General features: G+C 51.7%; 1 protein-coding gene across 1 annotated transcript; it reads left to right on the plus strand.

The window, feature by feature from the left end:
• The first annotated feature begins 424 nt into the window (after positions 1-424).
• On the plus strand, positions 425-3,991 carry SMIM35 (small integral membrane protein 35). Its single transcript, XM_031670455.2, has 5 exons — positions 425-518; positions 710-826; positions 1,833-1,866; positions 2,583-2,728; positions 3,400-3,991. The coding sequence occupies exons 1-4, from the start codon at positions 425-427 to the stop codon at positions 2,680-2,682; spliced, it is 345 nt and encodes a 114-aa protein (XP_031526315.2). The 3' UTR covers positions 2,683-2,728; positions 3,400-3,991.
• The last annotated feature ends 9,861 nt before the right edge of the window (positions 3,992-13,852 follow it).

Here is a 13,852-nt window from a genome sequence, read left to right on the forward strand (position 1 = left end):
TCTTCCTCAGTCCTGGCTCCTTATCCAGCAGGAGCAGGGCAGCCTCTCCTCTTCCTTCCCTGCCCTGGCAGAGGCGGGTCCTTTCCTGCTCCCACGATCAGCCTCTTCCTGAAACCTGATTTCCCTCTCGACTTCTGCTTCAGCAAGTTTCCAGCTTCTCTCTTTCTCTTTCTTGGTTGTACAAACAAAACATAAATTTAGCTAAGAGCTCACACCACAAAAAGAGAAGAAGTGGTAAGTATAAGTAGCAAACAGAGCCCAAGAGTTAGCACTCTTGTCACCACTTATGTGGGCTCGGAGGGTAGAGAACCGAGGCTCTGCGTGTCTCTGCTCCTGGGACCTTCCAGGCTGCCCTTCTTGCTTGATGCGAGGAGAGACCTCCTGGGCTCCTCCCCAAACAGCAGTGCCTTTTTCAACAAGTAGAATGCCGTGGCTTCAGGCAGGCCCCCCAGCTCCAAACTATGTCTATTGTCAGAGGACTGTTACTTTGGATAAACAAGCTGCCTCTAAAAAATCAGGTATCAGAAATTCACATCTTAGTCCGGCTCAGCTGGACTCGCTAGCTCAGATCCAGATACTTAGGGGACAAGTCAACTTGATCCCAGTGGGGAGGGAGGAGAGGATATGTGAAACATGGCGCAGGTCAGTTGGCATACGGGGCTGCGAGAGGGTCCTGGGCAGCCGGCCAAGGAGGTGTGTCTCTCTGCAGGTGACGACTCCATCAGCACCCTGGGCCTGATCCTCTGCGTGGGGCTATCACTGCTGCTCGTGTCCATCCTGGGCTACAGCCTGGCCAAGTGGTACCAGCGCGGGTACTGCTGGGAGGGTGAGTGAGCACTGGACCCTGTCGCCCCAGCTCTGCCCAGCCCTCCTCTCCTGTAGCATTTGGCCAGGCCAGGCGGGGCTGCAAACTCTTCAGCATGGTGTCATGTAAAAATATTTCCTGTGGAGGCTGCAGTGGTTGAAGACTTGAGTGGGTGGCTGAGCACTTGAGGTGTTGGGGGTGGGGTACTTGGGCCTCTATTGAGGGAGTAGGGGTTCTTGCCACCCCAGCCAGCAGCCAGCTTTCTCTCCCCTCAGAGCTCACAAGAGTCCACCCCCAAGGCCTGTGTGGGCCTTGAGGCCAAGGGCAATGGGCCAGACAGGCCAAGCTGCAAGTGTCCCCTTCTCTGGCTCCTTCTGCCTCTCTTGCTCTGCCTGTGGGTCTTGGAGCCCTCCCCTAAGCTTGCTGATGCTTCAGCCCCTCTAGGCATCTCCTGGAACTTGCTGCGGTGCTCCCGCCTCTGATCTGTATATGCACTTCCCATAGGACCCGGGTGAGCAGGAGTGCCAAGAGGTCGAGAACATCTCCCGGGTCTGCCATAAACTTCAGCAGCTTCCACGGACGTTTGTTGAGCTCCTACTATGTGCCAATGCACTTTTGCCTAATACGATTTTTTTTTAAGTTCCATATAAAGGTGGAATACTTAGTCCCCCTTTTTTTTTTTTAATAAATGAGGGCGTGAGGCTAAAGTTACAGGGTTGGAAAGTGGTAGAGTCAGAATTGAAGCCTCCTTCCCAGGGGAATCAGTGCCCTTGATGGAGGTATCCCCCGTGGCAGGACCTATTCTCCCAAAAGCTGGTGTTTCCATCTGGGAAGATGGGCTGCCTTCATGGGTGGGGGTAGGAAGCAGACACTGAATGAGACTGGGACCCTCCCACGGTATCCTGAGGCCCAGCCCAGCCACCCCATGCCTCCTAGACAGGGATGAGGGAGAAACCGGTGTTCCCAGAAGAGTGATGGGTAGCCCTCCCTGGAGGTACTAACCCCTCTTTTCCAATTATCTTCCTAGGGCCTAATTTTGTCTTCAACTTGTACCAAGTCCGGTAAGTAGATTCATGGTACATCTGGGTGGGATGGTGGAGGGGGGTTTGATATGCCTGAGAAGAAAATCAAAGATGGAGCCAAAACTTACTGCTTCCCTTCCCTGTCTCCTCCCTGTGCCCCTAAGCAAACAAGAGAAAAGGAAGGAGCCAGGGTCCATTTAGAAAGTTCCATGAATGAAAACTTGACCATGAACAGGATCATGTAAGGTCCTGATGACAGTGATTGTCTTAACATTCACCCCCATGAGGGCACCATCCATCATCCATTAATTCATTTATGGATTCACCCATCATTGATTCAGTAAGGATCTATTGTGGTAGGTATTGTGGTTTTAGTTTCTGAGGGTACAGAGATACTGAACATAGCCTCTGTTTTTATGCATTTCACTGTCTGTGGTGGACACATGCTTGACTACAAATGATATAATCTCAGGCATAATATGGTGTTAAAAGAGAGGAGCGCGTGAAAACAATTGGGATTCAGGGAGTGGGAGTCAGAAAGTCCTCTCGCAATAAGTCATCTCATCTGCTCTCTGCCACAGGGCAGGCCTGCTCCTCGCCCGATCTCAGAGATGGGGTAACTCTGATTCTGGAAGATAAGTCAGTGAGTCAGTGAATCATGGGAAGTTCTTCCCAGGCTCTGGTCTAGGGAGTTGGGCTCCCAGGGAGAGGCCAAGTTCCCAGCCCCAGTAACCTGACTGGAGCATCCTTCTCAGGAACCTGAAGGAGTTAGAGATGGGTCCACCCTTCACCATCAGTGGCCACATCAGCAGTCCAGACGGCGGCTACATGAAGTTCTCCGACAGGCTCGTCTGATGAGGGGAGCGTCAGTGTTCTGCAGTCCCGGAGAAGTGAGTGGAAGGTTGGTGAGTTCCTGAGTGAGTCTGATGTTCCAGCGTGGTCCTCAGATAGTCCAGGCACCCAAGCCCAGCACCAGGGACTGCTTGGAATCCAGAGAGGATTCGGTTCATCCCCCGCCTTCTGGGGAGTGGGTGCGGTAGGAGATGGTCTCTGGTCATGCTGTCCCCCCACCTCCTGCCAGCACCAGTCACTCCTTTGCCACCTGTCCACCTGATCCATGTCCCTTCTTTCTTTCCTGGGGAAGTTCTATTTCTAATCAGATGGAAGCTTCTCGAGTAGGGCTTTCTATCTCAATCCTTTGCTCTGAGATGAAAGTTCCAAAAGGGAACCCTCTTCAAGGAGCATCACTGTAGTGCTCCTTTCTGAACTTTCTGAGCCCTGGAGCTGTCCCCGCTTCTGGGTGGCTGACCCTTTGGTCACACCCTTCCACGTCTGCCTTCAAGGCCACCCCGTCTCTGCATCACAGTTGCTTTCTCCCATCTAAACATCTCCTCCCTCCAGCAGTCCCTCACGGACCCTCTGTTTCTCTCTCGCCGCCTCCTCACCGGAGCCCACACTCAGCTTCCCCATGTGTTTCTCCCACTGTCATGCTCCTCCGCCCGGATGTGATGGTTTAGAGGAATCCTTCCCAAGACGTGTCTCTTTGTCACTGTCCCTTTTCTTTTTCTTCAGGAGGAGGCTCCTGGCTCAGCATCTGCCTCTCCTGGGCTCCCCTAGGCTGCCTTTGCCCCCTGGGTCTTCAGGGCCTGGCCTGGCCCATCTCGTGGACACTGAGGAATCTTCTCCAGGCACACCACCAGGCTGAAGCCTGAGAGTCCCGCAGGGAGTCAGGCCTCTGGGGACAGAGTCTGGGGGAGTCATGGTGTCTTTCTCACAGAAACAGAGAGGTGGCCATTCCCCAGAGAGGTAGGGCTGGTTTCCCGGAGGCCCCTGAGCCTGTGGGAGGAGTTCCAGGTGCCCTGGAGAGCAGAGCCCTCCCAGCTCGGAGGGTGTGGGTGGGGCCTGGAGGCTCCAGAGGGCAGCGCTACGTGGAGCATCCCCTGTCACTTCCCCTGCAGAGCCGACACCAGGGCCAGAAACCTGTCATACCCTCAGGAGGCCAAGCCATGTGGCAGGGAGGTGATTCCAGGAGCTTTTTAATTTTCCTCCCAGAACCAACTTCCCCTAAGAGCTGAAGGCTGAGCTGGGGCCTGTATTCTGCCCTGCTCCGTTCTGCACTTATTTCTGGCACTTTCAACAGCACCCCCCCACCCCCGCACCCCTCATGCCCTCTCATACACCTGGCCCCCATCTGGCTCTGTTTTCTCTGCTGCTGACCAGCCTCTGTGCCTCCTAAACAATTTTGAGAGCAGTGCTGAGAACAGTCCAGAAATACATTCTTGTTTTTAGGTTCCTGGGGTGGGATGGGCATGGTAGGGAGAGCTCTGGCTCCAGATGTTCTCCATTTCCTGTGCAAGGCCTGCCCTGGGATGTGGAAGGTGGACCAGAAATGGCAGGAGTGGGGAAGAGGAACCCAAATTAGGCTTAAAAAAAAAAACAACACACAGCTAATGCACACGGGAAATCAAGAACCAAGAATAGCCTGGTGGACAGCAAACAGTTTGCTCATGAGTCATCACTTCTTCCTCCCATCTGTGCCCTGCTGGACCTGAGGTGGAGCCCACATGGGGATGTTAGCCTAAGTGCTCAGGGCGGAGTTGTTCAATCCAGAGACAGACACTGAGTTCCTGGGGCAGCTGTGGATGGAGCAGCGTCTGAGAGGGGCCCTGCCAATGCTGAAACCTGCAGTTACAACTACCAGCCGCCAGTCTCCCCACTGATGTCCCAGCAACAAAGCCAATGAGATGCAGAGGCCCAGGACGATGACAGGCGAGGAGGCCAAAGGTCATATGATTTGTTTTCCTATCCTCTCTTGACAGAGGCCTGGTGTCTTTCTTGCTCTGGGTTCTAGCAGATTGCAGAGAAAAAAAGGAAGGAGAGAGAGGACTTACCAGCTCCTATCCCCTCACTTCCTGCCACTGTCTGGGGGCTATTCTCCCAGTGTAGCCAGGCTCCTACTTAATAAACCCAGTCTCTGGATTTGGAGGTCTTCAACTGGGCCCCATCTCTTCTACTCCTGAGTACGTGGAGGTGGGGAATAGCCCCAGTGACTCTGGATCCCTCCCTTCCTTGAAGGCCTATTAGGGGTCAGGGAGATGGGCTGACTTTGGTGGCCTTCTTCCTTGAACTTCAGTTCTGAGGGCTGAGTTCCATTTCTTGGCCCAGGGGGTGTCCAGTCTCAATAAAACCTCAACCATGCCCTGCTCAGTGTGGAGCCTGGGTCTGCCCCTGCAAGTGTTCAGAACTCAGTGCCCTTGGGGAAACCGAAAGGATGGAGCGCAGGGCCCAGGTGGTCTTGGCCCTAGGTTTGGTGGTATCAGGTAAGGAGACAGGGACAGCTGCGGAGGGCCGGGAGAATGGAGGGTATTTCCTATCCTTGGGAGCGGAACTGAGACTGAGCCAGTTCCTCTTTTAGGGTCCTCTGACGTGTTCCCAGTCCTCTTTGCCTCCCCCTCGCTTTCCTGACTTCCGTAGTCTGGCTAGCACAGCTTTCTTTCCTCTGGGGCCCCAGGCCCCACCCTAGGATTATCCATATTTTTGTTGGAGGCAGATTCCAGCTCATTCAGAAATGATTAGGGAGCAGGTGCCTAGAAATCTGGCTCTAGGTCTGGTTGTTCTGGGCACTGGCCGGGCACCCAGACTCACGGCCGTGCCAGAGCCTCCTGCAACCTGTGACATGGAGATGATTACTGGCCCCCTTTTACTTATGGAGAGACTGAGGCTTACAGAGGTAGGCTGCACAGCCAGCCACTAACTGCACTGGAGCCCGAGTAGAGCCTGAGGCCGCACAGATGCAGCCTGACCTCAGGGCTCGGTAGGAGGAGGGCTGAACACTATAGATGAAGGTCTGGTCTTGACCTGTCCTGCCATGCTGTGTGGCCGCGGGCTATCACGTCCCCACCCTGGGCTTTCGTTTCAGCATCTAGAAATTCAGGGATTGTACTACTTCTCCAAGTCTCCTCTCTTTTACTTGCAGGAAAAAAGAGGGTCTTATTATTACTATCTTTAATCTCTGTACACTCTGTCTTTCCCATAGGACTTGGCACATAGTAGGCATTCAATAACAAAAGATGTAAGTACCAAGTGTAGTTATAACGCTCTAACTCAGGAGGTAGCAGCTGAAAGGTGACCTTTTAGTTCCTTTAGACCCTGATGCTTGAGGATCGTAAATATTACTCAGTCTGTCTTTGACCTTGGATAAGTTCGACCAGCATCCCAGACTGGACCACTCCCAACCGAGCTGTTCTTTAGCAGGAAGACAAAACACTAATGCTTGCTGGACACATATCAGTGCAGAGCAGGGACTTCATACGCACTGTCTCACTGCATCCTCCCAGCTTCCAGGTGAGGGAACAGAGGCTCAAGTTCTAGTGAAATGATTTGCTGAGGCCAGGCCAGAATTTATTTTCCTTATAATCCTCTGTTACTTTTAGCCTCTACCCAGGCTAGCAGCTTCCCAAGCTCCCGGTCCCCAAGGAAGCAGGCCCCTCCCTCTGGTCTCTAATCTCTTTTCTGGGTCCCCTGGTGTGGTGAGAAGGGCTTCTGTCCTCAGCTCTGAACTTCTCACTGACCCATTCCTTATTCTTTCTATTATTTTTTATATCCCCTATATGGCCTCCAAATCACCGAATTCTGCCTGTTCTTTGTGCTCGCTCAATTTTCACATCCCCAAAGTTCTTTAAGACCTGGAGATCTTCTTGTCCTCTGCTTTTTAATACAAAATACTCTCTGGCTCCCATAACTTATGATCATTCCCTTGTATTCATTCATGCAGCTTCTATAATGTGCTAGGAACTGTGCTAGGCACTGTGGGGGAACCCAGTCTCTCTTGAGATTAACCTCAGTCCCTCCTATTTGATGAATACTTCTTGTAGGCAAAAATCAGGTCTTACACCTTTTCTGAGTTCTCCATGGTGACTTGTACGGCTCTGGCTGCAGCCAGGAACTTCTCAGGAAATTATATTGGAGGCTTCTTCGGTCTCTTTGGGGGCATCTTGGGTCTTGCTTCATCCCTGGTCCAATCCCAGGTGCTCTGAGAACCAAAGCTTTGGATTTTCTCTTCCCGTCCTGCATCATGTCCCCCCTTTAATCATCAGCAGATACAAATCTGGAGAAAGTGCAGACACAGTGGCTTTTCCTATTGAAGGGACAACCTAAGGGATGGCCAAGCCCACGAAGAGGCTGTGCAGGTGAGGAGGGGGCTCTGCCCTCCTGCAGCTTCCTTTTTCATCGTCATGACCTTACTCCTGCCAGCAGCCACAGAGGGGCCAACATCTACGATACCCCTCTCTCTGGCTTGGGGTTCTGAGAACCTCGAAGTGGGAGCTCATGGGAGTATCATTACTGTATTTTAAAAAACTGCTTAGTGATCAAAAACCATCTAGAAGCAGTGATATTTAAGCAGATCTGGTACAAAACAGGAAGCCAGTGGCCTGGTGAATTCTCACACTTGGGGACCAGAAGTGAAAATGTTCTGTCCCCACCCCCCACCCCCCACCCCCCAGCCCCCGAGCAGCAGCAGGCCAGCAAAACAGCCGGTGGGGCAGCGCTGGAGGTCTCGGCAGACTCCGTCTCCGGGATGTTTCCTCCAGACCCAAAACCTCGGATGAGGCTTCTCACACACGGGCAGGGAGCCGTGGGGAGGGAGGGGGCTGGACAATGTCAGAACCCTTGTCTTCCGTTCCAGTCCCAGGAGCTGGTGGGCCCCAGGGGCCTTGTTCGTATAAGGCTGCTGTTGGACTTGAGGACTCTGAGGGTCCTTCCAGCTGCAAGGCTACTTCAGAGTGTGGGTGACTTCAGTTCCACAGTGCCGGGGGAGGGCGCAGGGGAGGAGGTAGGCGGAGAAGCTCTGAATGGGCTCTGTGTGTGTGTGTGTGTACGGCAGAGGTAAGCCAAGGAAGAGTGGATTGTGTCTTGTTGACTGCTGTATTCCCAGAGGGCCTGCCCAGGGCAGGTTCTCAATGAATGTTTGCTGAAGGGGTGAACGGCTGCATGTTCAATGTTTTCACGGTCCTTTGCCTTGCCTCCTGACCACATCCCCTTGCTCTAGGCTTCCTGTTTAGTCTGTAGCCCTGAGTCTCTCCAGCACCTAAGAGCTACAGGGTGAGAACAGCAGGGAAGGGAATAATCATGGTATGCCAGGACGAAGCCAAGAAGATGACAAGCCTGAAAGGAAAATCAAGTTTATGTACAGCCTGCTTTATTTTTGTCTCCCAAGGATCCCTTCAGCCTCAGGCTACTGTTACCATCACTGCCGTCTCCTGTTCGGATATTATACTTCTTCAATCTCTTGCACATGCTTTTCCTTGTGAGGAAATCCATTTTTCATGCATTCATTTATTCATCAAAAATGTACTGAGTCCTTATGCTCTATATTAGCCATTGGTTGGGTGTGAAGGACACAGAGATAAAACAAGAGTGTCTGCCCTCCAAGAGCTCACAGTGACAAGAGGACTGGATGTCTTACAGTCAGTGACAGCAGTTTGCCCAGTGCATTACTGAGACGAGTCAGATTGAACACTACTCTCTCCATTTGGCAGATGAGAAGACTTGAGGCCTGGAGGTGACATGGTAAGATTGAGCTGGGTGAGGGTAGAACCCAGGACTCTTGAGTTCCATTCCACTCCTGAGCATTCTTTCCACTCCCTGGGTCTGTTGGCCCTGCCCGTTTGCCCTTGGGGCATCTCCAGACCAAACACCTTGCCTTAGAAACCTGTCCATGGACTTGTCCATTCAGCCTGATGGACTGATAGACACCTCCTCCATGTGAGTGTCTCGCTTTCTTCAACTCTGTTGCATCATGCTGCACAGTCCTTGTTCTACTAATTGTGTGGTCTCTTTGTCCCAGGTTTGAATTGCGGGCTCAGATCTTATACTATCTCAAGTTTCGGGAGAGTCTCCTAACCTCATTTAGCATAATTTAATAAATCATGTATTTTACTCCAACAGATGTGCATTGAACACTCTAGCTGGGTCAAACGCCCCTCCTACAACCTCCGAGCACGTCTCCATCACAGCACATTCAGCTGATGCCTCTTCTCTTACATCCTCTCAGCTCCACCTCTGATTCCACCCAGTCCTGAGCGGGCTCCAACTCCCTCTGTGCTGACAAGTCTCTTCTCCAGTGCCCACTGCCCATCACTTGCTTTCTGCCCTGGCTCCTTCTGTTCAGGGGTAGTCCATGGACCCTCATGCACCGGCAGCTCCAAAGTGTACAGCAGTCAGCATCTCTGGGGGAAGCTTCAACCAGTGGGGTTCAGGAGCAGATGGATCAGGGCTTCTCCTGTCAATGCTCAGGGGACAGTTGGAAGAGGTCTCTATGTGCTCTGAGGAACATTCCAGTGGGATCAAGGTCCAGCATCTCCCAGCATGACCAGCTTGAGAACATATTCTTGTTTTGGCTTTTCCTTCTCTTGGTCCCTCACTCTTGTTCCCTTTGATCACCTTTCCAAATAAACCACCCATCCACAAGTCCTTGAATCAGGCTCTGCTTCTGGGTGGGGCAATGTAGGCTAAGACAGCACCTATTGCCTTACATTGTGTCTGCCTTTATTTATTTACTTGCTTGCTCATTCATTCCTTCAACAAATACAAACTCTATGCTCTAGGCTGTGAGAATGCAGGAATGAACAAAGAGATAAAGCCCTCGCCTTCACAGATCTTCTGTTTTATTGGGAGAGACAGACTACGAGCAAATAAACATATAAATATATCATATAATTACGGGTAACAATAAGGGCTCTGATGGGAAAAAGCTGGGGATTGAGGGATGGAATAGAGATGGGGGGAGGATACTGGGAGAGGGGTGGGCAGCAAAGACTTCTCCAAGGAGGCTCCATTTGAGATGACACTTGAATGAAACAGGGAGGAAATGCAGGAAAAGACCTAGGAGGAGCAGGGCAATGACCTGAGGTGGAAATTAGCTTGAAGCAGAGTGAGCAAGGGACAGAGCTGGCAGATACCAGCTTAGCTGGATTTTTGCTCTCATCTGGACCAAGAGCAAAGGAGAGGGCTTCCAGGAGTGAAATAACATGACCTGAGTCATATTTTACAAAGATCACGTTGGCTACAGTCCCAGACTAAGTACACTGCATGAATCATGCTGGATTAGACTCAAGGCGCAGGAGTGGAAACAGAGGGACAGTAAGGGGACGAACATTGGTCCAGGTGAGACATGATAACGGATTTGACTGGGATGATAGTCTGGGGGTGGTTGGATCCACCATCTATTTGGAAGGTAGAGCTGATAGGATGTACCTGATGAATCAGATGTGGGCTGTGAAGGGGTGTTGACAATAACTGGATAAGTGGTGGACCATCAGGAGGAAGAGACTGGAGGGAGGATGAATGTGTGAGGGAATCAAGGGTTCTGTGGTTGATGTTATAATTTTGAGATGCGTGCTGGACATCCAAATGGAGCTGCTGCGGAAGCACTAGAGTTTGGGGAGAAATCCTGAGGGGGTATTTGGAAGTCATCAGTATCCAAGGCATTGAAAGGTATGGATTGGGTGATACCATCCAGGGGCAGTTGGGGAGATAAGGGTTGAGTTTAATAGCAGCAGCAGCAAATCGTCTAGGTATTCTCGAAAGGAGTGACTCGCAAACCTTCATGTGTATGGGAGTCACCTGCAATTTGATCCCCTGTGATTTGTTTACTAAGCAGGTCCCAGGAACTAGCCTTAGAAGCTCTGGGTCTTTGTGGTGAAGCTTAGGAAGACGAGCAGCCCCAGGTGATTCGAATGCTGGTGGCGAATGCTGGTGATACTTTGAGAAACTGCCCTGGGGAATAGGTAAAGAGGCGCGTTGGGAAATGGAGGGCAAAGAATCATGCCTGGGTTGGGGCCTGGTAGCAGGATCCTGAGACTGTTTCCGTTCCCTCCAGGGCCTTCATGAGGCCTTAGCCTCCACCAAGCCCTCCTCGCTTGTGCAGGTAAAGGCATACAGGTGTGGCACCCTCCTCCCAGACCTTTGCTGATAGCACCTTCCTTGACCAGCACCCCTCCCCACGCCTACTCCAGAGCTAACGAGCTCAACAGATGAGCTCATTTACTAAAAACTCTCAGCTGCGCCCTCGTGATGGGCTGCGATTGTCTCAGGAGCAACACAGCACCCGTGAGGCCGCTGGCTGGGGTCTGCCAGACGGCTGCCCGGCGCAGGCGCGGCGAAGAGCGGAGGGACGGCAGCCTGCTTCTCCTCGAGGTGGGAGGTCGCCGGGTGAGTCTTCTAACTGCGTGTTGGCTGCCGGGGTTGGGGGTGCGTGGTGGTGTTTTGCACACCTGTTTCTGTGTCTCCACACCTATGGCTGTGAGCTCAGCCATCAAGTGGGTCATAGCACAAAGGCTTTCCCATCTGAATCTTCAGCCCTGAGTTCTCACCGAGTGCCAGGCCATCCATGCCAATGGCTGGAGGACCTTCTCCTTGGCTGACCTGTCATATCGACTCCAGAACTCACCACTTCCCCTCTTGCTCCTTGCCCACATGTCCTTCTGTGGCCATATTTCACTTTTCTCCTCATCCACATTCGAGTACAGTTAGTAATTCTGATTCCTATTTTTCTCACTCCAGTCCGCCATCAAATCTTGCCAATTCTCCCTTCAAAATCTCTTTTGAATCTGTCACTTCCTCTCTGTTCCCACTGTCCCTGATCGTATTGTCATTTGATGGGATTATCATTTCAGTCTCTGTTACGGACTGATTGTGCCCTCCTCCTTCATATGTTGAAGCCCTAACCCCTAACGTGACGGTATTAGGAGGTGGGGCCTCTGGGATGTGATTAGGGCTAGATGAGGTTGTGAGTGGAACCCTCATAGTGGAAAAAGTGTCCTCATAAGAAGAGGAAGAGAAACCAGAGCTCTGCTACCTCCCCTCCCCACCCCCCACCGCCTCCGTCCCATCCCACTATGTACGTTGCCGGAGAAGGGGCCACACTGAAGTCCTTAGCCTCATCTGCAATCAGGAAGAGAGCCCTTACCAAGAACTGAATCTGCGAGCACCTTGGTCTTGGACTTCCCAGCCTCCAGAACATGGAGAGATAATTGTATGGTTTTGAAGCCACCCAGCCTAAGGTATTTTGTCATGGCAGCCTGAGCTGACTCCTACAACCTCCCGTTCAGTTTCTCTGCCTCTTGCCTCCATCCCTTGTGTGGAATACCAGTTTCTCTCATGGCACTCACTTGCCACTGATTACAATAATACATTTGTTAGTCTACTGATTATCTTCATACCCAGATGGAGCCCTCCACAAAGCCATGCATCTTTTATTCACCACCTGGGACCCAGGGCCAAGCACCATATCGAGCACATGGTATGTGCTTAATGTTTCATGAAGAAATCAAATGCTGACAGTGAATGCCTCCAACCAGTTCTCCCTGCAGCCTGCTTGGTCCCTTTGGACTCATGCCTTGTACAGGACCAGGGTTATCTTTTTTAAACACTAATTTCACCTCACTCAATCCTTCTTTGTCAGTGTTTACTGGGCCCCAGCATCCTTTTTGAATGTTTGTGGGAGCTCAGGTGAAGTTAAGACCAAGCTGATCGGGAGGAAGGTGTGGTGGGCACTGAAAAAAATGTTAAATGATTAATAAAAATTTTTAATTGTGGATTTGCTTGAAAAGAAACCCTCAAACCCATAAGCACTACAGGAAATAGATGAGTCATGCCTTCCAGTATCTAGATTGGGGCTTGATAAAACCAGCCCTAACCGCTCGGACTACCTCACATGGCTACCAGCATGCCGTCCCAGGTGGGCACAGGGACAGCCCCCCTTCTCTGCTGTTCACATTGCAAGGCTCAGAGACCCTCCACCCGCACTGCCCTAGGGGCTCCATTCAGTGCAGCGGGTGGGTCCGTCTCGGGGGCCATGGATATGTTCCGTGACAGTGCGTGCACTGGGAGTGGTGTGGGGTGGGGATGGAGACCTTCGAGGGAAGACAAGGAAGACTCTTTGACTACAGCTATTTACAAATTTGGGAAAACACGGTTCAACAGAATTTCCTCTTCAGTCAATGCCAGCCCATTTCCCCTCTCTCCTTACTAAGAGGAAGTTCCGTTAGCTCAGAGAAACGCAGAATCATATATTCCTCAGCCTGGAAAACCCTTCAAGGAGGTTACTCAGTGTAAGAAACAAACAAGGCCATCTCTTGGGGACTTCAATCTAAATTCCCAAGAAGCCTGGAAGTGTCTCATCACTGTTTGGAAGAACGCTCTCAATTTCTCCCACGGTCCTGGCTGTGCTGGGTGGTCAGAGAGCAGCTTGAGAGCAGAGGAGACATGGCACGGACTCCCACTCCTTCTGCAGAAGGGATGCTTGCAGCCACAGCCCACATCCTCAGACTCCACTCTTGTCCAACTGTTCTGTGCTTCCTCTCTCCCATCCAAACTGGCCCCGGTTCCTTGAGGATGATGCCCCTTATTCTCTGAGTCTTTACCTTCCCCTCTCCACCGGCCTCCATCCAACTTGCCTCCAGGGTCTTTGCTTTGGGGGCAACAACCATCTCTAACACTCATTTCCAGGAGAAAATGACCAAGCCCACACACCTCTTACCAATTTGGCAAGTCCTTCAGGGCAAAAGTCTGAGCAGGTCCCGAATGGTGTGAGATTAGTCAAGTTCTCTGAAGGCGATAGAATCGTTACTTCCCCAGAACTGGTTATTTCCTCAGAGTAAAAGGGGCGAGGCATCGCTGGAGATGACACAGGGGAGAAAGGGACACTGTGTCCCCAGCCACCTCCTGGAGGATCCAGGCTGCGACAAAGAACAAAGTGTACCCGAGAGCCCTGGGTCTGCTCCACCCGCTGGGCTGAGCTTGGTGACAGCTTCAAACCCACATGTGGCTTTTCGTGGAAGGAGCAGGTTGCTTTTAGAATTGAATACAGGTGGCTTCCGCACTTATGAGAAGCACCCTTGGGACACACTTACAGGTTGAGGGGAGCAGCTGGTGGGGCTCCAAGGATGCCTGGTTTGCTGCCTTCCTGGAAGAGGGGCTGTCGGGATCTTCTTTCAAGTTATCAGAATATACATCTAAAACA

The sequence above is a fragment of the Vicugna pacos genome, chromosome 33 (assembly GCF_048564905.1).
Source record: "Vicugna pacos chromosome 33, VicPac4, whole genome shotgun sequence".
In the NCBI taxonomy this organism is placed as follows: domain Eukaryota; kingdom Metazoa; phylum Chordata; class Mammalia; order Artiodactyla; family Camelidae; genus Vicugna; species Vicugna pacos.